The 22,667-nt window shown below is 43.6% G+C and overlaps 2 protein-coding genes across 3 annotated transcripts; both read right to left on the bottom strand.

The window, feature by feature from the left end:
• Positions 1-11: 11 nt before the first annotated feature.
• Positions 12-14,918, bottom strand: LOC121193018 (proline-rich transmembrane protein 3). The gene is made up of 4 exons (XM_041055118.1): positions 14,654-14,918; positions 6,854-7,761; positions 6,476-6,754; positions 12-4,296 (listed from the first exon to the last, which is right to left on the bottom strand). The coding sequence occupies exons 2-4, from the start codon at positions 7,680-7,682 to the stop codon at positions 2,285-2,287; spliced, it is 3,120 nt and encodes a 1,039-aa protein (XP_040911052.1). The 5' UTR covers positions 7,683-7,761; positions 14,654-14,918; the 3' UTR covers positions 12-2,284.
• Positions 14,919-16,602: 1,684 nt separating this feature from the next.
• On the bottom strand, positions 16,603-22,313 carry ogg1 (8-oxoguanine DNA glycosylase). Of its 2 annotated transcripts, XR_005896527.1 has the most exons (8): positions 21,978-22,313; positions 21,507-21,877; positions 21,243-21,422; positions 20,711-20,889; positions 20,483-20,630; positions 20,341-20,390; positions 20,018-20,237; positions 16,603-17,517 (listed from the first exon to the last, which is right to left on the bottom strand). XR_005896527.1 is itself a non-coding variant. In XM_041065687.1 (7 exons), the coding sequence occupies exons 1-7, from the start codon at positions 22,085-22,087 to the stop codon at positions 20,070-20,072; spliced, it is 1,206 nt and encodes a 401-aa protein (XP_040921621.1). In that variant the 5' UTR covers positions 22,088-22,312; the 3' UTR covers positions 18,449-20,069. The 2 variants fall into 2 exon arrangements, 1 of the variants encoding a protein (XP_040921621.1); XM_041065687.1 differs by lacking the exon at positions 16,603-17,517 and having other exon boundaries at positions 18,449-20,237; positions 21,978-22,312.
• Positions 22,314-22,667: the final 354 nt, after the last annotated feature.

Genomic DNA, 22,667 nt, shown 5'->3' with positions numbered 1-22,667 from the left:
TGACTACAGACTGGGGGGGGGGGCGTTGCTTGTATTTTTTTGTGGCACGTACTGCTTTGGGGAGGGGGACAATACTACAGGTGCTGGAGGTACCACCCTGGTCATGAAGTAAAAGAGGTAACAGAGTACTTATACAGTGGAATCTTACTGGTTCATTGGAATGTAGACAACAACACAAGGCCATTGTACTGTCACTACTAAACAAGTCAAATATCTCACATCACTGGGAGGTACTGCTAGTCACCCTGAGGTAACAGGAAAACACATCATGGACTGGCTCTCACCAGGGACAGAGACATGAGTTAAGTTTTATTCCAAAATCACGTTTATCCAACTTGGAAAAATGCCACTTTATCATTATGTATTCACAAAAGCGTCCCAGGACAGAATTCCAGCAATCGATCTGTGAGAGCAAGTCTCAGTTTTTCAATAATGTAAAAGTCATTTTGGAATAAAACTATGCAAATCTAAGACTGAGGAGGAAACCACTGTGCAATTTTCAGGATCACCAAACAGCGCCTTGTTCATTAATAGACTAAACAGAGTGTATTTTTTGTTTTTCTTTCCAATGCCTGTCATCATTTAATAACAGAAAAAATAAAGCAGAAATCAAAATCCTGCAGACCATGGCTATCAGCTATACATTTAGCAAAAATCAGCATCATTATTACAATCCTGAGCACAGCCCAGAAAGTCCTTGACATGTAAGTCAAGTATTGACTGTCACAGCTCTGCATGTCCTAAACAGGCCACAATCTCATGTCAAAATAGCATAATTGTCTGCACAGCTCAGACACATAAGCAATACCACTTTAGATTGTCTTTCACAGTAACAACTACGACTATGTTTCAAATACACCTTTATTCATGAACATCAAAAATAACAGTATTTACATTGTTGCTTATACATTGTATATTTCAAAGATATTTTCCTCTCGAGTAGTAAAATACTTCAGTCTAGTGCTCAGGCTTACAGTTAAGTGCTCTGTTATTGAGTTAGGTATAAGAGTTCTGAGGTTCATGCCAAGCCAGTCTTGTGTGTTTCAGCCCTGCAAAGCTGTGTAGCATTTAATTAGGTACGAGTCTGAACAGCTCGAATTGACTCGATGCGAATGATACGATCATGATTATGTTTAGTATTCTTAGATTCTGTAAAAATACAGTCAGAGGTTTCAGTTGTACATAATTATTGATTGCAAAAGCTTTGTCCAACAGCAAAATCCCAAGATGAAATGCATTAACCTCACAGTTGAATACTTGAATTTCATTTTAAAACTGACAATTTCGGCAAATGCTAAAAGCCTCAGCAACAGTTGCACATGTAAGCATGCGTCTGCATGTCTCTGGCTGTTGTTCACAGCCTGCCTCTTTATGTAACCAGCTTAACATTAACATACAAGGCAGACTGGACAACAAAAACAGCGGCAGCATGTTAAGAGCTTAGAAGTAGTAATCCATAGTTGAGTCACTATGATACTGGTAAGACGCTATAGAGAGTTAACCCAGATAATGGGTTTATAGAACAATTACAATTAGCACAAAACCAACTAAGGTTATGTATGGCACATCTTTACTGTACAAAGCGAACTGAAATATGGAAGACAGCGAATAAACTCTATGATAGCAATGTAATTCACGACTGCTGACATGCAGACATTTTTTCACAGAGACAACAAGTGGGACCTACAGACACTAAGAACCACATTTGTCTTTCCCCTCCTTCAAACCTACTGCAACTCTCGACTGTGCTAAGTATGTTCTCAGACTTCAGAATTCATCAATAAAACCTATTTTATTGATTTCATTCGTTACGGAAAGACGAAATTCATCCCCATCGCAAATTTCACGCCAAGCCTGATGAGGAGCCTTTCTTTAGGACTTGTTGAAATGTGTGTATGGTCCCAGTGTACTTGAAGTTATGCCAGTGTCATGCAGGTGTGTGGGTGAGTTTGGAAGGAAATTAGGACAAGAAAGAGAGGGAGATAATGTGTGTGTGAGAAAGAGATGGAGAGTTATGAATGTGCTGTGTTGCTTATCTGTGCTATACTCCCAGAGTAAAAGGTATACCATATCTCTTCCACAAACACAGCTGTTGAACTCTTTATCATGGTAAAAGGCAAGTAGGCGATATTCTTAAGTTCATCACCCAGAACCCCTTTTTTATATATTTTTCCACTTCTAAAAAGAATAAATTTTTAGGTAGTTCACTGATAAGATTTGTATGTTCACTGATAAATGTGTATGTCTGATGCGCAGTCATTGGTCCTCATGTCCAAGGTTTGGTTCATAGGTCAATAATTTCACTGCTCACGCTGGCAGAGTCGTCATGTCGGCTGACCTCCAGGTAACTCCGTGACCCCACCGGCCTCCCAGCCCGTCCCCGCACCCTCTCTGAGTCTGGTGTGATGAATGGCCGCGTGTCATCCACTCCATCCTCCCCCAGATGCCCTGTTGATGTTCTGGAGGGACGAAGTGACACAGGGCATGACACTGAAGAAGGGACACTCCCCACCCCGTTCCCAGCCCACCTGTGACCCTGGTGGGAAGGCGTGGGGGGAGCAGTCACCTGCCTGCTGGGTACACTGCTGAGTACGCTGCCCCCCAGTGGCATGGAAGACTCTGTTGGGGCCTCGCTGCTCTCAGAAAGCAGTTGAGGATCACTGTTCCTGCGGAGCCAGGGCCCCTGGCTGACCCCTGAGCCTGGGGAGGGGGACTGTGATGTTTGGTTCAAAGGATGAAACAGGCTGCCTCCTCCTAGTAGGTGTTCCCTGTGCAGAGCCTCATCAATGCTGCGGGTCAGGTCAATGGGAGAGGGGGGCCGCAGATCAAACTCATATAGAGACAGGGAAGTGTCCCTATCTGGATCCAGGCTGCCACTCACTGAGCGCTGTGGGGGCCGGCCCAGCACCTGCAGTCTGAGCAAGGAGCCCGTGGAGCCATCAGATATACCTCGTTCTGCAGAGTGGCCCCGATGATTGCGTCCCCGGTTGCTCTCTTTGACAGAGCGTGGCTGGGCAGCTGCCTGCTCATGGTTCTGGTTCCTGATCAGACTTTTACTGATGTCAGCTCCAGGACGTTCCTGGCCAGCCCAATTGTTGGGCACCTCCCCTGGCCCTCCTCCTCCTACTCCATTACTGTCAGACTTTCTGCAAGGCTTCCCTCTCAGGCTCTGCACTATCTTGGACCAGCAGGTATGTCTTTGAGTGGACCCTGCAGATTGGCCAGGGGATGGCAGGTCTCCTGCTGCTCTACCATCTGGTCCACCCTCCTCCCTTCCCTGGCAACCCTGAGGTCTCCAGAACACCCAAGAACCCAGGAGAAGCAGGGAGAACCCCCAGGCAAGCTCCAGGAGCCGGGCCCAGAAGTGAACCAGCCACCATGCCCAGTTGAAGTGTGTCCAATCTCCTAGCAGTCCATACAGCCATAATGTGGCATGAACATGCAGCCCACAGCACAGTGCCCCAACAACTGCACACACTGCCAGTACTCTCCCCAGGGTCACACCTATCCTCCTGCTCCCTGTCCAAGCCTTCCTCCTGGACTCTTCAGGGACTCCAGGGTGGGGAATGGGAGGGCAGCGTATACGTGGAAAGACATAGAAGAGGAAGCCCAGACAGAGAGCCAGGCCCCAGCACAGGGACAGGACCTGCAGCGTGACGGGCACCACAGGCGACAGGGCTGGGGAAAGCAGATCTGCTGCCAGCAGCAGGGTACACTGCAACACTGCCAACACAGCCACCAGAGGAGGCCGCTCCATAGTTGAAGGTAACACACTTACCCCTGCCACCCTCAAGGCCAGCAGTGCCAGGGCAGCATGTGTCCACACCAGCAGGTGTAGAGGCAAGTTGTAGAGGGCTGTAACTGCAGGTCGAGGGAGCAAGTTTCGTGTGCCATAGGGATCAATTAGAAAGAGAGCTGCCCTAAGGCCTCCGGCCAGAAACAATAGGGCATTGGCAAGTGCAACAGCACCCCGATGAGGACAGTTTGTGGCAGGGGACAGAGTGAGGCCAAGAGCAGCTCCAGCAAACAAGAGGAGGAAGAGACTTGCTGAGCCATAGACATGCAGCTCCCAGGCGAAAGCCAGCGTCCGGCTCAGGTCACCCCAGTAGAGAAGTGTGTCATTAGGGGAGGGATTGATGCTGGGAGAGGGGGCTGGATTAGAAGTGGAATAGGGAGCTTGGTGAGGATGTCCCAGGAGAATGGAGCGGTTCCTCTGTCCAATACCAGTCTGGTAGGTGGGGCCAAACCTTGTTCGGGTGACTGGCACAATACCAGTGGTAAGGAAGGACGTGGTCCCTAGAAAAAGGAGAAATGAGTTTCGGTTTTCAGATTTTTAAATATATACAATCTAAATGTTATTGAATAGATAAAATATCCCTTCCCCAATTCCTGCCATCTGACTGAAAAGTAGATCAATGCTAGAGAAGTACATGAAATACTATTCAGAGCCACTAGAGGGGTGTAGCTCACAATCTGACCCTCAAAGTCCTTCATAGTAACTTAATCAGTTCTGCAAAGACACACTGTCCCAGGTCTGTATGTAATATAAATACGAAGACGAGGCCTAATCAAATTATCCAGTTTATACAGTCTGAGAAAAATTTATTTTTAAGGCCTTGTTAGATTTACATCAGTTTCTTTTCTCTAATCTCTGTGTCAGGTTACTGTCTCCTGCTACACACGTAATAAAACTGAAATAGCAATCATAACATGGTCAGATCTCAGGATAATCCGAGTACCATGCCACCACATCATCTACATTATATGCATCAGACATTTTGGTGAGAGAAAATCCTCTGGACAACTGAGTAGTAACTGAGTGGCTGTAATTGGATTAGATTATGTAATTAACAAGAACATCTACGGTACACACCACAGCACAGTGTCACAATGCAGCAGTGAATAAGGAAATCTCTCTGTTCAAATTTGCGGTATTACAGAAAGCATAAATCCCTTGTGGGACGAGACAACAGCTTGACAATGTATCATCTCATACTCTGTCTCTCACTTTCTCATCCACACGCATATTTTTGTTTGATCAAGGCACTGCACCTTGTCACCCTGCCACCCCTGCAATACCCTGGAAGTGCCCAACAGCATTATAATCACAGTGCCATTCATCACTGAGTGCTTTGTGAGCTATTCAACTGTGAAGATAACAGCGAGCACCATGACATTACGTGAAAAATACTACTACTAAATATAATAATTCAAATCTGTTTTATAGGAAGACAGTAAATAAAAAATATAATGACTCCGTGACTGCTGGGTCACTAAGAAACAGTTGTAGCCTGCGGCTATCCAGAATTATTTATAAGGAATTGTTTCACACATACACATTTTAACTTGATGGATGGTGGAACAAAATGGTGAGTGCTAAAACACTCAAACCATCAGCCACTTGGAGGACTGAGGAGGTCCTCACACTGTAGAGGACACCCATAAAGCTGACACGCTGAGTAATGACTCACTCCAACATGTTTCACTTCCTGTCTCACTCCTTCACTTCGTCCCTCCTATCACACACACACATACATTTCACTCTCAATCTCACATAGGTGAGCACCGCATACAGATCACAGACACACGTCTTTATTTATATAAAGGCATGTTTTACTTCCTTCCCTCAAACTTTTTCTTTACAGGAGCAAGATCCAGACACATTCCAGATGTGCTGATCACATTTCACAGCTGGATACACTTAAACATACTCCTAGCCTTGAGTTTTTTTCATTGCTTACACTGCTTTACATTTCCACATGTTGCGATAAACTAAAAATAAATATCTTGCTCCATCTCATAGAAAATAAAATCATGTTTATGGCCCAGATACAAATGTGGACAGATATATACATACAGTACAAACTGGCACTCATGGATGCAGGCTGTTATTTCTTTCATGGACCTTGGGAGTCTACTTGAAGACTTTAAATGTGCTTAAAAGTCATTAAGATGTTGTTCTCATGGTATCTAAGAGACTGGCTCATGTGTCCCATGTGTCATGCTTTTTCCTTTTCCATCTACTTTTCCTCAACTCCCCTCCCTTTCTCTGTACATCTGGTTCTCATTACCTTCCCCACTCCCTTCATTTCTATGCCTGTACCTTTCTTCTGCCACACTTTCACCCACCCTGTCTACTCTCTCATCTGTATTCTCAACAGTCTCTTTTTCAGACCCTACTTTTCCCCTCTTGTCTATCTCTTTGCTTGGCTGCGAATCTACCCGCCCCCTCTTCAACCCTCCCTCTTACCTCCCGCTCATACTTTCTTCCCTTGCTGCGTCTACCCCACACAACTACCACCCCACTTTCCATGGAAAAGTGTCTCCACTCTTTCCCTTCTTTGAAGCTTTTGTCCAGATTTTTCCAGGAAAAAAAAATCCCAGCTGCACAAATAATTCCATATTAAATCATCAAAGTAAAAAACAACAACCCTAAAACTAGTCAGCCACAAAACACAAAGCCCTCGTCTCTTACCTGTCCTTGATGACTGTACAGTCTTGTTGTGCTGATCTGTTGCTTTTGAGGATGTTCTGACAGTTTCCTGTGTAGTAGTAAGCACATTAGTTGTAGATGTGGTTGTCACTTGCTGTGTTGCTGTATTTGAATGTGAACTCTTCTGGCCTTGGGCAGTAACTGGCAGCCCTGAAGCCTGTGACTGTTTATTAGCAGAGCCGGTGGTGGTTGTTGTCCCAGCAGCAAAGTCCTGCTTTGGAGAAACTCTGTCGGCGGGGGGAGTGTTTGCTGTCAGTTCACCTAAAATATAGTGGAAAATACATACATGTGACATGGTGTAAAGATGTTGACCTAATCAAACATTTTACTGTCATGAAACACTTATATTTTATTTCTTACCTGTTAACACTACAGTCCGAGATGTCGCTTGTGTTACCACAGGGGACAGTGTGGCTCTTGTCTCAGTTTGTGGTGTTGCAGAGATTTTACTGGCTGTTGTAAGCACAAACAATTGAGATTTCGCCGTCTGGCTGTCCGGTGGCGGTGTCTTTACATCAGCAATTTCAGACATCGCTGTCTGTGCCTGTGGCCAATACTGTGCCATTTCATCGCCCACTGTTGGCAGAGGAACAGGTGATTCCTCCTTCACAAGCATCGCTGTTGGAGCACTACCCGATCCTAACCCCTGTGAATCACCATCCTCTGACTCTTTGACTGATCTCTCCTCTGGAATTGTTACTGTCTTATCACCTGAAGGCTCAGCGACAGCTATGGAAGGCAAAGTGGGCAGAGGTGGAGTTAGGCCTTTTGTAGTAGCGTCTCCTCTTGCAAAGGCCCTGCTGATTGCTAAACTAGCTGTGTCAGTCCTGGGCCTGGAGGCAGTTGGTTGGGTTAAAATTGGCCCGCTGCTGAGGTTCTGCGTGGAGAGGGCAGATATAAAAGAAGGAGTGGACTGTGCAGTGGGACGGGCGATTCTTTGTCCCTGTTGCACAGCATTCATCTTTGTAGGCCTATCCCGGACTGTAGCTCTGATAGGCACATCACTACGGCCTCTGGGAGGTAAAGAAGGCCAGAATCGAGCAGCAGTTTGCTTGGTTGGTGGAGGTGAAGAATTAATAGGCAGGTCAAAGGGAGAGAAGGAAGAGGAGACGCCAATGATGGTCTGGGCATCTGAAGAATGATGGAAGGAGAGAAAGAAGCCCAGGAATAGGAGGCACATGGGAGCCATGGTCTGCCTCTGAGTGATGAGCAGTGACTGGTCCCTCTGTCTGTCTCTGTGTCTGTCACACCATCCTTCCACTGTGTCTCTGGTGGCAGAGAAAAAGCACAAACATATAAAGCATCCTGTACATGTAAATGTTATGATATCACACAGAGGCAGAAATATAGTTAAACACCTATTAACGTTGATTCAGGTCAGTTGAAAAAGCTTGAATTCATTGTAGAATTAATATGTAATAGCAATGGTTCATGGCTTGCTAAAATTCAATAAACAAAACTGTGTAAATCTGTAAGAATCTGCGATAATGTCTATTTTGAGGTGTGCATACTGCAGCCGTCCTATGCTGATTCAGAGTGCAGGTCAATGAAACTCCCACAGGGTTTTAGCAGCATGAAACCAGCAGACACACAGGGTGTGGTAAGGTATACTGTTTCAGAATACATGGAGCATTTACCGACACACACGGACAACCACAAAGGCAAGAGTTCAACTTGTTAGTTAGATAACAAGTTGCACTGTCAAAACTACTGAAGCAAAAACCAAAAGGAGTCTCAGATGGTTTCATTCAGTGGCAGATGGACACATGAACTTTTTTCCACACTATCTCTGCCATAAAATGTTTTTTGGATGAGTAACAGCTTCTTTCTCCTCCAAAGTATATTCTCCTCTCATTTCTGCTAGTTCTGTTTGAGTCACAGATGCCAGGAGCTGACAGCTGTAACATCGAGTGTGGTGAAGCTCAGAGAGCCCAGCGACACGTAGAAACCCCCAGGCTACTGAGGATTACACAATCCCACGAGTCATCTAGCTAAGCAGCTGCCAGTTGCATCCCCTCAAAATGTACTTCTTATCAAAAAACACCCCTCTTCTTTCATTTTACAGCCCCTGACTTACGTAAACCTCCCTTGTTCACACTAGTCTCTACCTATGACTCACAGTGGGAGATAACCTTGGGGAGCAGAGTCAGGATCATGCTGAAACTTCAGCCTGAAACATCAGGAGGGAAAGCACAGAAAGAAGACATCAGTGCCTATGGGAGACTTCATTCTGCTGCCTATGACTCACCTAGGGCCCATTCACAATCGTGACGTCTAGTTCTCCGAGAAAATACTGCAGCTGCACACCACAGTTAAAATGTACATTTTGTGCTCTCGAACACATACAAGATGTGAGTAGTCTGTGTGAGTATATGGAAAAATGTGTTTAAGTATGCGTGTGTGCACAAGGGCTCAGTCACCAACCAGGAAGTGTCAGATCATACTGTAGGTATGTGAGAAAATTTAGACCAGTGCACAGCAAATACAGTCTCTGCATGCTTATGAGCTTGTCGTATATTTGCCCATGTTTTGTTTCCTTGTTTACTAAGTATTAGTGGAGCAGCTGTAGAGAAAAGCTGTCCATGAGTACAGTAATATAAGTGTTAGTATATCTCAATCTCCACCCACTCACAGTAGCCTCAATGTTTATTTTCCTTCCTGTCTCAGCCACCTCTTCTGTTCTCAGTCTAGTTGGCTGTTGGCAAATCCAATCTCTGATTAATCCCTGTTTTTCCCCTTTCTTTCTTTTCCTTGTGTCCCCCCCATTTAACTGGAGCTATTTCAACACAGTCCTACAGCATGCTCCTGGATGAGGGTGGAAAAAAAAGCCCTGCAGATAGAGAGATAAGTAGAAACAGAGGAGGCGGATGTAAGAATGTGGAGATAAGAAATTGGTTCACAGAGAGGATGAGCAGGAGGGGACAGGGCAGAGATGGAAGGGTGGAGAAGGTGGAGGAGGTACAGTGATGGTAATGAAACTGACAGTGGAGGGTATGGTGAAAGGAGGGGCAAGAATTGAGGGGATTTGTGACAAAATTAAGACTGAGAGAAGTGACAAGGGCTGTAAATTTAGAGGTTGTAGAGCGGACGGGGGTGGCTAGTTGACAGAAACTGACAGAAACTAACAGGCAGAATATTTGAGAGAAAGAGGAAGAGTCACGGGGAAACTATGTTTCAGGATTAACAAGTTTGTTATGGTCCAAGTGGAGATATGGCAGCCTGTCCAGGAAGGCATGCGGAGAAACTGAGCCTGCTTCACCTTTCCTCTTAAGTTAACTGGCACATGGGCAGCTGGAGATAAACAATGTGATTACTGAGAAATGGTTTTTAGTAACCATACCAATATCTTCATCCAAAATAATCCATTGTGTGTCAGTAGTAGTGATTAATGAATGTCAAAAGGCATTTCACCAAATAAGCTTTAGTGAGAGGAGAGAAACGCTGCTGTATTTGAAACGCTGTCAGCATTAATCTCATCTCTGCACATGGGCTATAAGCACAAACACACAGCCACACACAAAGCAGCAGTTCCTCAAAATGTTTTTCTTGACTGGATTTATACAAATTTACTACAAGTTTCCACTGAAGTAATACAAATTGAGTAGACTGAAGCAGATTGGCAGCTCCTCTGAGCAGCGTGAATTACAGGCTGGAAATGGGCTTGTTGGATTTCATTTCTAACCAAACACAACAGAGATCAGATCAGTGTAATCAGCTGGTTTGGTGTCTGGCTTGAATGTAGACCTGCATGCTTGGAGCCAACCATAGCACATCCTTGCATACCACATCACTTTCAACAATGAGTGAAATACAGACACACACACACACACACAAACAAGACACAGCATCCCTCTGTGACTGTCCAAGGGGAGAAGGCAGATGGGTGTATTTTTATCACATTCAGCCCCTCGGGGCCGAGGGACACATCACTCTGTATTTCATTTGCAGTGGGGTGTGCATGTTGTGTAGATGTCGTCACTCACTCTCGCACAATACATTCTTTATCCAGAGCAGGAAATGCCCATGGATAATATCCAATAGTACAGCGGCAAGCAACAATCTGAAGATTACTATAAACTCCTTGCCCACAGTATAGACCTGCCGGATAAACATCCACATGACTCAGTACAGCAGCAGCTGTTACTAATCAGTTAATCATTGCACTAGCGATGTCATGTCTACGCTAAGGTATTAATGAGATTAGCTAATGTCACTTTACATAAGGAGTCAGGCAGATAGGGTGGGGTGTGCGGTCAAGTTTTTGGAGAACCTCTGTCATTCTTGCAAACGTCCTCTTTCTCTCTGCCAGATTCCAGACAGTCTGGCAGTCCACAATTTCCATTAATTTAAGTGAATATTTTCAGTGACAGACATGAGCCCATTTGGGGACAGAAAGATCTGTGTTTTCTCTTTGTCTTTTCAACAAAGAGCTGTGTAATCTAAACTTGTCTCCATTAGCGCTTGGTACCAAGCCTAAATACTGTTTGGCCAAAATGAGTCCTAAGCACACAGGACTGAAAACCTTAAAGTACTAAAAGACAGTACTGGATGTCTGGTCAGATATGTATACTTGTTTACATATCTGACATATTCCTGGATCAGAGAGTTAATGAGGTTAATGAGGTGGACCGACTGACCAACCCACAGTCATTGCCATCCTCAGTGCCACACCGCTAACGTGGCTAAAAAATTCATACCCAGCCCTAGTCTCCTTCAGTGTATATGTGAATATGTGTGGACACATGCTAATGCTGTGAATGTCTGTGCATTAGATTACAAGGTTGCGTCTTTGACTGAGACTGAATGCCCAATACCTGAGTTGACTTGTAGCATCCAGTGTCAAGGTGGCTCTCTAATGAGCAGGATTTAACAAAGTCATGACCAGAGAGGCAATCAGGTGAGGACAGCTGGTTGATGAAAGATGGAGGTGAAAATAAGTGAGAACAAGAAAAACAATAAGATTTATTTTAAAAATGAGAAACTGATATTAAGAATCTGAGAGGGATACAGTAACAGGGTCTCTGCAGCGACAGCAAGAATGGACAGACACAGAATGCAAAGACAGAGGAATAGCAAAGATGGACAGAGACAAAAGGAGAGGGAACTCAGAGAGAGAGACTGGAATAAACCAACACAGAGCTGATGGACCGTTGCAAAGCAACAGTGCCTCAAACCAAAAGAGTAGTTAAGTATTCCTGCTTGCCCATCAGCTTGCCATACAGATGTATAACTTGTTTGTACTGCACTCTGGAGGGGGAGAGGTGAGACATTGAAGTAGTGTATGTTTATGAATTAGTGTGTACGTGAGACAGAGAGAGAAAGAGAGAGAGGGGTGAAATGGGCGTGGAGTATGTGTGGTTATGTTGGTATGCAAGTGGTGGGGGAGGTCGCTGGTTTGACCGTTAAAAATTCCTCACCTTGAAATAACATATAGATAGCAAACCGCTCCCACTATATTTTCTTTCTCATTTCGATTAGAGCTACCACATTAACTTAATTTTAATAAAAACAGGCACTTAACTATTTATCTTAAATTAAGTTGATATATATTAAGGGATACACAAGCTCTAAACATGCATTCCAAGAAGTTTTCCCCCAACTTCTAGGCCTCTGCCTCAGACTAAAGCTGTCCATTTACCTCTCAAGACAAACCAAAGTGTGTTAAAGATGCCTCTCAAAGAGCTCCACTGCCTTGGGGGGGCATCAAAACTCCAGCGGAGCGACCAACCACACAGCAAGGTCATGCTATACAGAGAGAGGAGGCTCCAGAACCAATTGCGGATGCTTTTGATCCCCAGTTGAAGCGGATGTCCAACTTAAAAGTGCTGAGCCCCACAACATCTTTGACTGATGTTCCGCCTTCATGTGAGCCACAGATAAAAGGCTGAAGGTCAGCCTTAAAGGGTGAGGCATTTTAACTGTCACTCCACCACGCACACACACAGACATCTACACATACACAACCCTCTGCACAAAAACACATGCTATGAAAATTGACATTTGATCTGTGACCATGGAAAGAAAGTCAAAGTTTACTAGAGAACTGAGACATCTACAAAAATTTTGTGAATAATAATGACTTGAGAGTGCTCAGATGTTCAAATTAGTACTCACATTCTCAGAAACACACCCTCAGAGATAGCAAGTCTGGTGAGTGATTGAGACAGCTGCTAAACCATGTCAAGCCACAAAACACTTTCAGGAAAACTGATTACAGGCATCACAAGTCATAAACTGTGTGCCTGCTACAGGGAGTTAACCACAGCTCCACTTCAACCCAAGGCTCTCACATTATTATGGCTGGATGCAATAAAATGACTGCTGTGTTAAGTGGTGTTGTGTGCCAACTGTTGAATTTGCAAGCAAATTGTATGCTTATAAAAATAAAGTTATCTTGCATGTGGACATCCTTGCTACATATTTATAACTTTATAAAAATGTAGTAATGAATTTACTGGCCTGCTTGGTATACCCACAGCCAAAAAGATCCAGAGCCATAAAAGAGCTTAGGAACAGATTGTGTCTTGTGGTTAGTGGGTTTGTGCTTCACTGACATACTGATGTTTTAAGCTATGCTTTATTTTCCACTATTCTGACAGTTCAGGACTGTTTGTTCTGGGAAGTGAGACATGTTAGCTCTTAACTGGAAGGTATTGTTTAACTATCCTGCCAGCTTAAAAACATCTGGCCCAAAATATGAAAGTGAAAGATAACTTTCTTTTTTTTAACAAGACAAGCCATAAAAGTAAGCCATTTATAGGCTACTCGATACTGAGGCATGCAGTCATGCATCATCTCATGTCCTGTAACACCCTTTTACTCCTTCAAAACCCCACTTCTCCGTGAAAATACTATCAAAGCACTCCGTAAATCTTTTTTGAGCTACTTCAGAAATGGATTGAGGCTTTTTCTCTTGTCAGTGGATTAGGCTGTGTTGTTTTTCTTTTGAATTCAACTCGTCTGGCAGGGCTCTGCGTTACATCCAGTAGCACTCTGGCGCAGCTCTGCCTGCCCTGTGCGCTCTCAGTGAGAGGCGCACTGGCGCGGTCCCCCCCCCCCGCCCCGCCCCCAACTTTCTGCCTTTCTCTTTCCGCTGGATGCGTTCAAACCCTGATGAGGAACAGGTGGTGCCAGATCCTCTAAAGTGCCACAGCCCTTCTCCTACGTGGTGAGGTTGGACAACCCTCGTAAATATCACTGTTAACACGCACACACAGACACAAAGCGTGGCACACCTGCAAGAAGTGGCCAAATGGAGAAATAATACTCCACTTGTTGCTGTTTCACCAAAGTTTCCACTTTCTGGACAGGAAATGTTTTTAATTTCCTGGGATATCGGCATTTAGGTTTCCCCGTTCAAATTAATGAAAGAAGCTGGTGGTCTAGTCACATGGCTGGTGAAGCCGTAAATTTGCTATAAACCAGGATTATTTTTAAGCTATTCCTATTGACGGGGTCTTTAATGAACTGAAACAAGGAGTCTACTTAATGCACAAAATGCCACTACTTAAATTGACAAAGCAGCCAATTATCCATGGGAGAGCCCTCTTATGATACGTCTCCTGAATTGGTGGTTAAGAGGAATCCATGAGCAGCTAGCTGTTACTAATTAGTGACTGAGTAGCTATCTGGATCAAGTAAGCTAGTAGGTAGTAACGTTGGCGAACATTAGCTGAACAGTGTCCGTGTAAACTTCGCTACCGTAAAGGACTGGTAGTAATTTTGGGTTTCAAAATATTCCTCAATTTGATAGAGGGGGGCGATTTAACGCCAATTTCTGTACATTTCAGTGTCAGTATGACATTATTCACCGTTGCTAATGAAAAGAAGTAACGGCGTTACTGTGCTCGTTACCATCCTAACGACACGACCTAACTGACAAAATCCGCCCAAACTGCCGTTTTGTCCTGCGCTCCTCACGACTGGGACATTAGCTCTTAGTCCCAGTTACAACATACGAACCAAACACAAAAGCCAAGTACAGGTAGAAACATGAAAAGGCTTCAATTAACGTTCACAGCCCGTAACCCTGAACTAAACGGCTAGTACCGCGGCACAGGTAGAGGCAGCGTCACGCATGGGTCACTGCGCAAAAGTATCGCCGCATAGCAACCGCTCCACAACTGTTAACGAAAGTCCATCCGTTACCGACAAACATACCTGCAGGTCTGCGCGGCTCCTCTCCGATGGCGTCCTCTGCGGCAATATATTATGAGGGCTTGGGCATACCGAGTTATCCAAAGGAAGTCTGCCAACTTCGCCGCTTTTTTAACCGCAGGCTACAACTGGCGGCGGTGGAGGTGAAAACGGTCCTCTACCACACATGCAAGGGAGGTTGTGTTCAGCAGACCTTGTGCCGCTGCCAGCTCGCTCTTGTCATGAGCTAGTGAGGAGACGTACGCCCCCTCCGACTGCTCCATCTCACTCCACATCGCTCCCTCCCTCTCATTTTTTCCTCACAAGCGGATAAACACGATTGCCTACCTACCAACCTACCGCCGGGCACTGCTGTTACGCAACAGCACGCTGTTTCAGCTTGAGTATATCCGTGCACTGTATACCACTTCATCTACCTTACGCAGCGCAGCCTGTTTGGACACTGCCCGGTGGAAATATGACGACACTGGCACTGACATCATCACACAGCGTGCAGTGCCTCTATCCATGTTCTGGGGTTTTCACTTGAAATAGGCTGTTACGCTTTAAACCGGGTCGTAAAAGTGGCTAGGAGGCGTTTAAGGAGTGTCATATGGAGACAGGTGAGGAGGCACCTGGCATTTCTGGCAGTGTGGTGCAGCAGCAGCAGCGAGGACAATAAGCTGGGAACAGGGCTGTGCATGAAACTCTAGCCTCCCTCTCCTGCCCTCCAACTAGGGTTTGTGGAGCCAACGTGATACTGTTTCCTCATGCTGCACCTTGGCTGGGTGCCACCCTCTCTTCCCCAACTTGATTGTCTCTCTGTCTTGCACAAACACAACACTCCAGTTTGGACATGCTGTTGACACTGCAGTTCCGCCCCGATTAAGACCAAAAGCAGACAGAAGTTGACAAAGCACATTAAGTACATAGCATATTTTCAGCTTGGTTGCCAGTAGATAACCATCTCACTTGGTGTATCTCTCTCTCTCTCTCTCTCTCTCTCTCTCTCTCTCTCTCTCTCTCTCTCGGTGTATTTGTCACTTTCGTTAGATTGTCTGCACTGTACAGGTGAGTCCTAAAATAACCTGTGCAGCTCAGAGGATTGTCCTAATACCATTACATTACTACTGAACCAGCAAGAGAGACACTGAAGGGTTTGGACAGGAGGAGCGGGGACATTTCAAGATGGTAATCACATTATTCCACATGGATTATGACTAATATTCTATTAGTGGAGGATAAGTGATCAAACTCTATTTTTAACAACATCCACCAAAGAGAGAAGGATAGACAACGGATGTTTATGTCTCATATATTTTAATTTAGTATTTTAGCACAAGTAGGCATTTTAGGTGTGTGTATATTCACGCCCCATCTGCTTCTCACCTCCTGAGTGCAGTATTTATTGTATGAATTGTTGTATTATCCAGTTATATTTCTCTTGTAACAAGATTACTGTAATCTGGTGTACTATCTGATTCATCTGACATCGAAATGTAAAATGGCCCAGATAAGTCTGTCCTCTCACACAGGTGCCCTGTCATCTTGTCTGAAAGGGCACTGATTGAAATAAGGAAGAGCTCAGGTGGGTCCAAACTCATGAAAGGTGAGATATTTGAACCATGATGTTTCCCTGATTACAATTAGACTTTTTTAAAATTAATGGCTTAGCATAAGGTGGTAGCATAAAGTGTTCCAAATCAGTCTTTAAGACAAGTGCTCAAACCCACAGTTTTGACAAGCAGTTTACTATCTAATAAACTAGCTAGTTTGACCTGTTCTGAAAACGACATGGGTATTTTTTTCCTCATTTACAATTGGTTAAAATGTGCCTACTTTAGGATGGAACCCTAACTAGTTATTTATAATAAGGGGTCACAAGACAAAAAGTTGTGAACTACTTGTTTCACCTTAAACAATATTTTATTTAATGAGATTAATGCATGTTAAATCTTAATTTGTAAAGTAACTAGTAACTGCAGTTCTCAGATAAATGTAGTGCGGTATAAAAGTACAACATTGCCCTCAGACGGTAGAGGTATTAAATACGTAAAAATACTCAAGTATATGTACCTGTACAAGTACCTCAAAATTGGCACTTAAGGACATTACTTGAGTAAATGTACTTGTTACTTTCTACCACTGTGTGCTACTTATCTTGAATTAAAGCAGGGCAACCCTGTAAGTTACACGTATATGGCCTTTGACTGACAGCTCTTGATTCATATGGGTAATTTTTAGTGGCCTTTAAATACAGTGAGAGGGGCGTGTTCTTTAAAGCTACCTAAATTAACAAATTCTTTAAAAGGAAGGAGTTAGCTGCACTGACACTGACATACACGAAAACCCACACATGGAACTAATGCTATCCCACACCCATATACACTGTGTGTAGTGTTTCTATACCATCTTTGTCCAGGAATGTGGTAGGTGGTGGCGGAATACATTCCACTTAGTCATTTGAATTGATCCTGGTAGGGGCTCTGAAATTTAACACCACAGCAGACGGAACCGTTTCTTCCACCCGATCTATGAGGCATTGAACCTTAATCACAGCTGGCCAAGCAGAGATTCTATCAGATGGATGAAAGTATTAATTTTCTCCACAAAATAAGCCTCTTTCATCAGGAACAGTCAAGACTTTCATATGTGAACATCCATCCCCACACATATACAAGTCAGAACAGCTTAAGATCTAAAACACCTCTGCTGGCTCTGTGCTCTTTTTCTTTCTGTGGCTTTCCCTTCACCCTATGGTTGTCTAGACACCAAAGAATAATCTCCCCAACTCCGGGCCTCAAAGACAGACTTCCATGTGGGGACTGCCTCCCCCGTCCGCCAGGCTCCTCCACGGCTGTCTCCAGCAGCATTGGGTTTCACCACATCTAAAGTGAATCAACACAACTCTTTTTAAATTTGATCCATCTTAGGTATTGTGTCAGATACTGTTATATAATACATCTGTTACTATTCAGGAATAATAACATCCATCATTTTATGAAGAAGGCAGAGTGTGGATATGAAAAATGAAGAATCAATTTCTAAAAACAAATGGATAAGAATAGTGATAAGAACAACTATTATATAATAATTTATAATTTTTTAAAGTTTATCTCTTTGACAAATATAGTTAGCTTTGACACACAGTAAAGGGCAACATGATTATACTGCAAAATGCAATACACTAACTGCAAATGCACTAACTCAATGCAACAGCACCACACCGATCATACAACACCTTTTTAACACAGCCTCAACCAAAACTGAACATTGAAACCTCCATGAAGGTTTCAGTGTTGTATTAGACCGCATTAGTTTTAGCTAGGTGTGCCTAATAAACTGAATGTGTTGGATTTCTACATTTCTGCATCTGTGTAATGAAGAACCTTGAATTGTAAGGCATTTAAGTAATTGCATCAGTCAAACAACAGGCACTCCAATCTGGTTATTTTATCCATGAGCACACACACACATGCTTGACAGCACAAAACCACAAAACCACCTCTCACACGTTGTCACCCAAAGGCAAACAAATTCAGTCTTGCCGCTGCACATCTGGAAATAGACCGAGGCCTTTCCCTTTTGCCGAAAGTGGCGCCCCCTAGTGCCATTAGGAGAGCCTCTTAAATAAGGATCAATCAGTGTTGCTTTACTAATTTGTGGAGGGAATTTCTTTGATTACAATCAAACTCTCAATAGAAAATGAAGACAATGAAACGTAGTATACAGAAGATTTTAAAGATAGGTGTAAGATAAAAAAATATGTTTTCTAAATTAATTAAAATAATATAAAAATAGAATAAAAAAAAAAAAAAAATACTACAATACCCACCCCTTATAGTATACATATACCCCAATATCAGAAAAAATAAAACATATGTTCATATTTATATATGTACATGAGGTTTAATAACGAAGTATAGATGGTGTCTGTGAGATGTCCTCTCAACTGAACAATTCCTGAGGGCATAACACAAGCTGTGACCCACCTCTTACATAATGCACACGCCACTGTTGTGTTGTTTGAGTCTTTGTGTGTCAACTTGCGTGCACACATGGCTTTTTCTTCAAAATTCATGTCCCCACCTCAAGCACGCTTTCACCTTTCCTGCTCTCCTTTTTTTGTTTAAGCATTTTCCTGTTCTCTCAACCCTTTTTTAAAAACTATTATTATCTGTTTTTTCCTCTTCAGCAAGACTCTGCCTTAAGGCTGGGCCCCAGCTTTTGTCCAGCTCAACTGGAGTGGGGATGAAAGCTGACTCACATATTCATTAACTCACATGGCTGCACACTCCACAAATAAAACAAGCACTTGTATGGGTATAAGACATGCACATACAGACACACAGATGCAACATGCACGATGCACCTGCTCACTCAATCCTACATGTCAGAAAATACCTCTCAAATTAGGGCAACTTGATAGTCATGTACGCTGTTGCCACATGTGAAAAGAATTTCTGTCCATATATTTTAAACAAACTAAAATATTGCTCGGTCATTGCCGTGAACAGACATTAATAGGTCAAATAGCCCAAGAGACATGCCCATGTTGTCACCAGAGACAGTCACACTAGCCCCTAGCAGTGACAGCAGATAGTCACAATCCCTGCTATGAAAAGACCAGCTGACACAGTCAACTAATGCCTATAGATAAACATACACACACCACAGCACTTAACAGGCACCACGCCAAACAGCTTTTTATGATCCAGCAGGCAGATGCACTATTTTAATACAAGGAATTCACAGAAGAAACACCGTTTTGGTGTTGCATGACCTTTTGAGACATGCATAGAAATGCCATGGTGTGTGGGTAGTGGGTACATAGTGTAACAGGAACTTGGGGGCTTGACAAAAAACAGGCACCCAGGGAAGCAGTGCAATTTGTTCTCAAAACTGAAAAAAATAACTAAGCAAATGGCCTACTGTGTGATATTATATTGCAGAGCAATATCTTCCAATACATGCTGCCACCTAGAGGCAACTTCTGGCAACATTTAGTCAAATATAAATTTGACTAATCATACAAATATATCATAAAAGTCATACAAATATGACTGATGGCTTTACTGTGCGAATATCGACATTTTTTCTGGAAAAAAAACAGTGCTTAACGTATTTTGCTTTTATTGTACAAAAACAGCAGCGTGCTGCATTTGTAATAGTAAACTCATGGGGAAGCAGACATAGGAGAGGTTACGGTAGCATATAAAAACACATGTAAACAAAACACTTGACAATCGCTTTAAAATAATCTATTTTATACTGTGTTCCTGAGAAATGAATCTCCCATATTTTTCATTTTGGTAAGTTTTCAAATGAAGCTGAATTAACTGTGCGTTGTCAAAATCTGATGTGAATCCTGCTGTAAGTATTGTTTACCTTATAAGACCCTCTCATTCTTGACAGACATCGTTGCTTTCTTACGACACGCTTACTTGGTTCTTGTGTGCGTCACAGTTTCATTTTCTTCCATCTTAATTTTTGTTTTCTTGCACACTACCCTCATTTCTTCTTCATCCTCTTCCTCTTTCTTCGGCTGCATCAGATGTGGCATTTCTTTTAGCTTTTGGAACTTCCTGAGGTCAGCACAGAACAACACCTAAAACAGAAAGAGACACTCCGTGGTCATAGCAGATAGAGAAAGTTTGAGGAGAAGTGACAGAAACTGACCAAAAGATACTGAATGCTAAAAGAACACTGACCGACTGTGCCCAGCCAGCATAAGGACCCCACAGTTTTCTGAAAAAATCACCTGTGCAGAGATTGAACATTGTGCTAAAAGTTAGAGAACACTTATTCCATATTTATAACCATTTCAAACTACGGAGATATGTGAATACCAACCAATATCTCGGTGAAGTTTATCTGTGATACTCTTCTGTCCATTGCCAGCAGCATATTTGTAGTCACGCTTAGCAATCTGCCACACATGTGTGTCAATGGGCACGGCCTCTGCCTTATCCAGAGACATCAGACACACACAGTCTGCCACCTAAAGGATGACACAAAGCCTTTATTCAATGTCATTACAAGTTCACTTAATTTTAAGAAAAAGATTAAAGGCTGCTATACCTTGGAGCCCACACCAGGGAGAGTACGCAGTGCATCACGGGCCTGCAGATATGGGACACTGCGTAGACCTTCAAGCCACTGGAGCCCATGGGTGTCCAGAATCTGCTTCGCACTCTGCTGTAGGAACCGAGCCCTGTATCCAAAACCGAGATCCCTGAGACATGCCTCTACGCTGCTGTCTGCCAGTTACAATGCAAAAAAACATACAGTGATGATAACAATACAGCATGTGACGCTCTTCTGTTTTAAAATATGGCACTTTTACATTGGCACTTATTTTATGGGATATGAACATTTCAACGACAAGCCCCTCACAGTTTTATTCAAGATGACTCTCAATATGGCTGCTTCACTCATTTAATAACTGTTGTCGGTGTAACCTGATGGCTGGTATGTTGTCATAACAAGAAACGAGAAAAAGGTCCACCCTTGCCTGAATAGGCACTGTGGCTCAGGGAACCCATTTAGCACTGATAAACATATTAGACTGATAAACATATTATCCAATGTATGTGGGGAAAGAGCAAAGTACCTGCAAGCGCATTCAGGGACGGAAAGTCATAGTAAGAGGTTTGATCCAGCTGGCACAGTGGGGTGCCCAGAGCCTGACACAGTCTCTCCACCATGCCCTGGATACGAGAGATGTGGTTGTTGGAGGTGCAAATGAAGGAAAACAGGCATTCAGTAGGATCCTGTCGCAGCATTCGCACACCTAAGGAAGACCAAACTATATTCTTAAGACACAATTCATGAAAACAAATAGCTACTCCACAAATGCACAAACACACATATTAACCTGTGAAGATGTCTGAAATTTGCTTGAAGTGGGGATCTGCTGCTCCCCATTCTCTGTACAGTTTGTCCAGGTTCACATGCAGCTGGAAGTAATCTCTCAGCATCTCTTCTTCCTCCTCAGTGTCCTGCACTGAATTCACAGCCACTAACTCTTCCTCTTCCTTCTTCAAAGCCCCTTTGAATCTCTTTTCTGACTTTCCCTGATTTTCCCCCTGGAGAGAAATACCAGCTCTCCTCTTCCTGTCACTTCCCCATTTCTGCCCGTCTTGGTGTTTATAAACGTGGTACCACAAGGTGTCATCTGTCTGGGTCAGAGTCCACAGTCGTCCCCCCATCACTCCGGTCCAGTGGCCCTCTGCGGTTTCTCTCCAGCTGTGAGGAGAGATACATGTTAACGCAAAAGCACAGGGAGGATCTAAACTCAGCAGCTCTCTTGTTGCATATGAAAGCTATCTGAGTCTGCTCAACCTACCGGAAGGACTGTCCACAGGCAAGAGTGAGATCCAGACGCAGCTCTGACTTTGTGCAGGCCAGAGATCTCCAGAGTTTTGCCCCCGATGTCAGCACCGCATGACTGGCCATAACTGTAAAGATGCTAACAGGTCCTCTTTTGGTTTGTTAGAGGTTAAAACAAGCGTATTCTGACCTACCACCGTGTCTTGGTATTATAAAACGCATCGTAATGTGATTCAATGGATGTGGCAGCCTGAAACAAACCCTACATATCTATGTAAAGTGATTTTATAGCGAGATACAACTACGCTGTACACTCTACGCTCTCAGCAGCCTGTAAACAACTTTCGCGGAGTTGTTGTAGCTAAAAGTTAATGATGGACAACAAAGACCTTACACTGCGTTGGAAAGACGCATGTGTTTGAAGAGAAACAAATGAGAAAAGTACAAAGTTTGGGCACGCGTAATTTAAAACATAATTTAATGTAAATAAGAAGTGATTATGGTACTAAATTCATGTTAATAACTGTCAAAAATCTCCGATCGTCAATCTGATGCAACATTTCACTTATTCTATAGCCCCTCCCTCACTGATGTCCACACAGCTGCTGATTGGCTCTCTCTCTCATAGTAGGCGGTCACACAAATAAAGCTCATCCATGATTGGCTAATACATCCGAGCCCGCCGTATCCTATTGGTTAATATTTT

The sequence above is a fragment of the Toxotes jaculatrix genome, chromosome 2 (assembly GCF_017976425.1).
Source record: "Toxotes jaculatrix isolate fToxJac2 chromosome 2, fToxJac2.pri, whole genome shotgun sequence".
NCBI lineage: Eukaryota > Metazoa > Chordata > Actinopteri > Toxotidae > Toxotes > Toxotes jaculatrix.
This window is presented reverse-complemented; position numbering and strand designations above follow the sequence as displayed.

What these genes read in the sequence shown, in the direction of transcription:
- LOC121193018 (XM_041055118.1), bottom strand. Translation starts at nt 7,682, where the DNA reads ATGGCTCCCATGTGCCTCCTATTCCTGGGCTTCTTTCTCTCCTTCCAT. An exon ending in TCGGACTGTAGTGTTAACAG is followed by an intron (nt 6,755 to 6,853) that starts GTAAGAAATAAA and finishes ACTATATTTTAG; the next exon opens with GTGAACTGACAGCAAACACT. An exon ending in TGTACAGTCATCAAGGACAG is followed by an intron (nt 4,297 to 6,475) that starts GTAAGAGACGAG and finishes TCCTTTTTCTAG; the next exon opens with GGACCACGTCCTTCCTTACC.
- ogg1 (XM_041065687.1), bottom strand. Translation starts at nt 22,087, where the DNA reads ATGGCCAGTCATGCGGTGCTGACATCGGGGGCAAAACTCTGGAGATCT. An exon ending in AATTTCAGACATCTTCACAG is followed by an intron (nt 21,423 to 21,506) that starts GTTAATATGTGT and finishes GGTCTTCCTTAG; the next exon opens with GTGTGCGAATGCTGCGACAG. An exon ending in ATGCTGGCTGGGCACAGTCG is followed by an intron (nt 20,238 to 20,340) that starts GTCAGTGTTCTT and finishes TTTCTGTTTTAG; the next exon opens with GTGTTGTTCTGTGCTGACCT.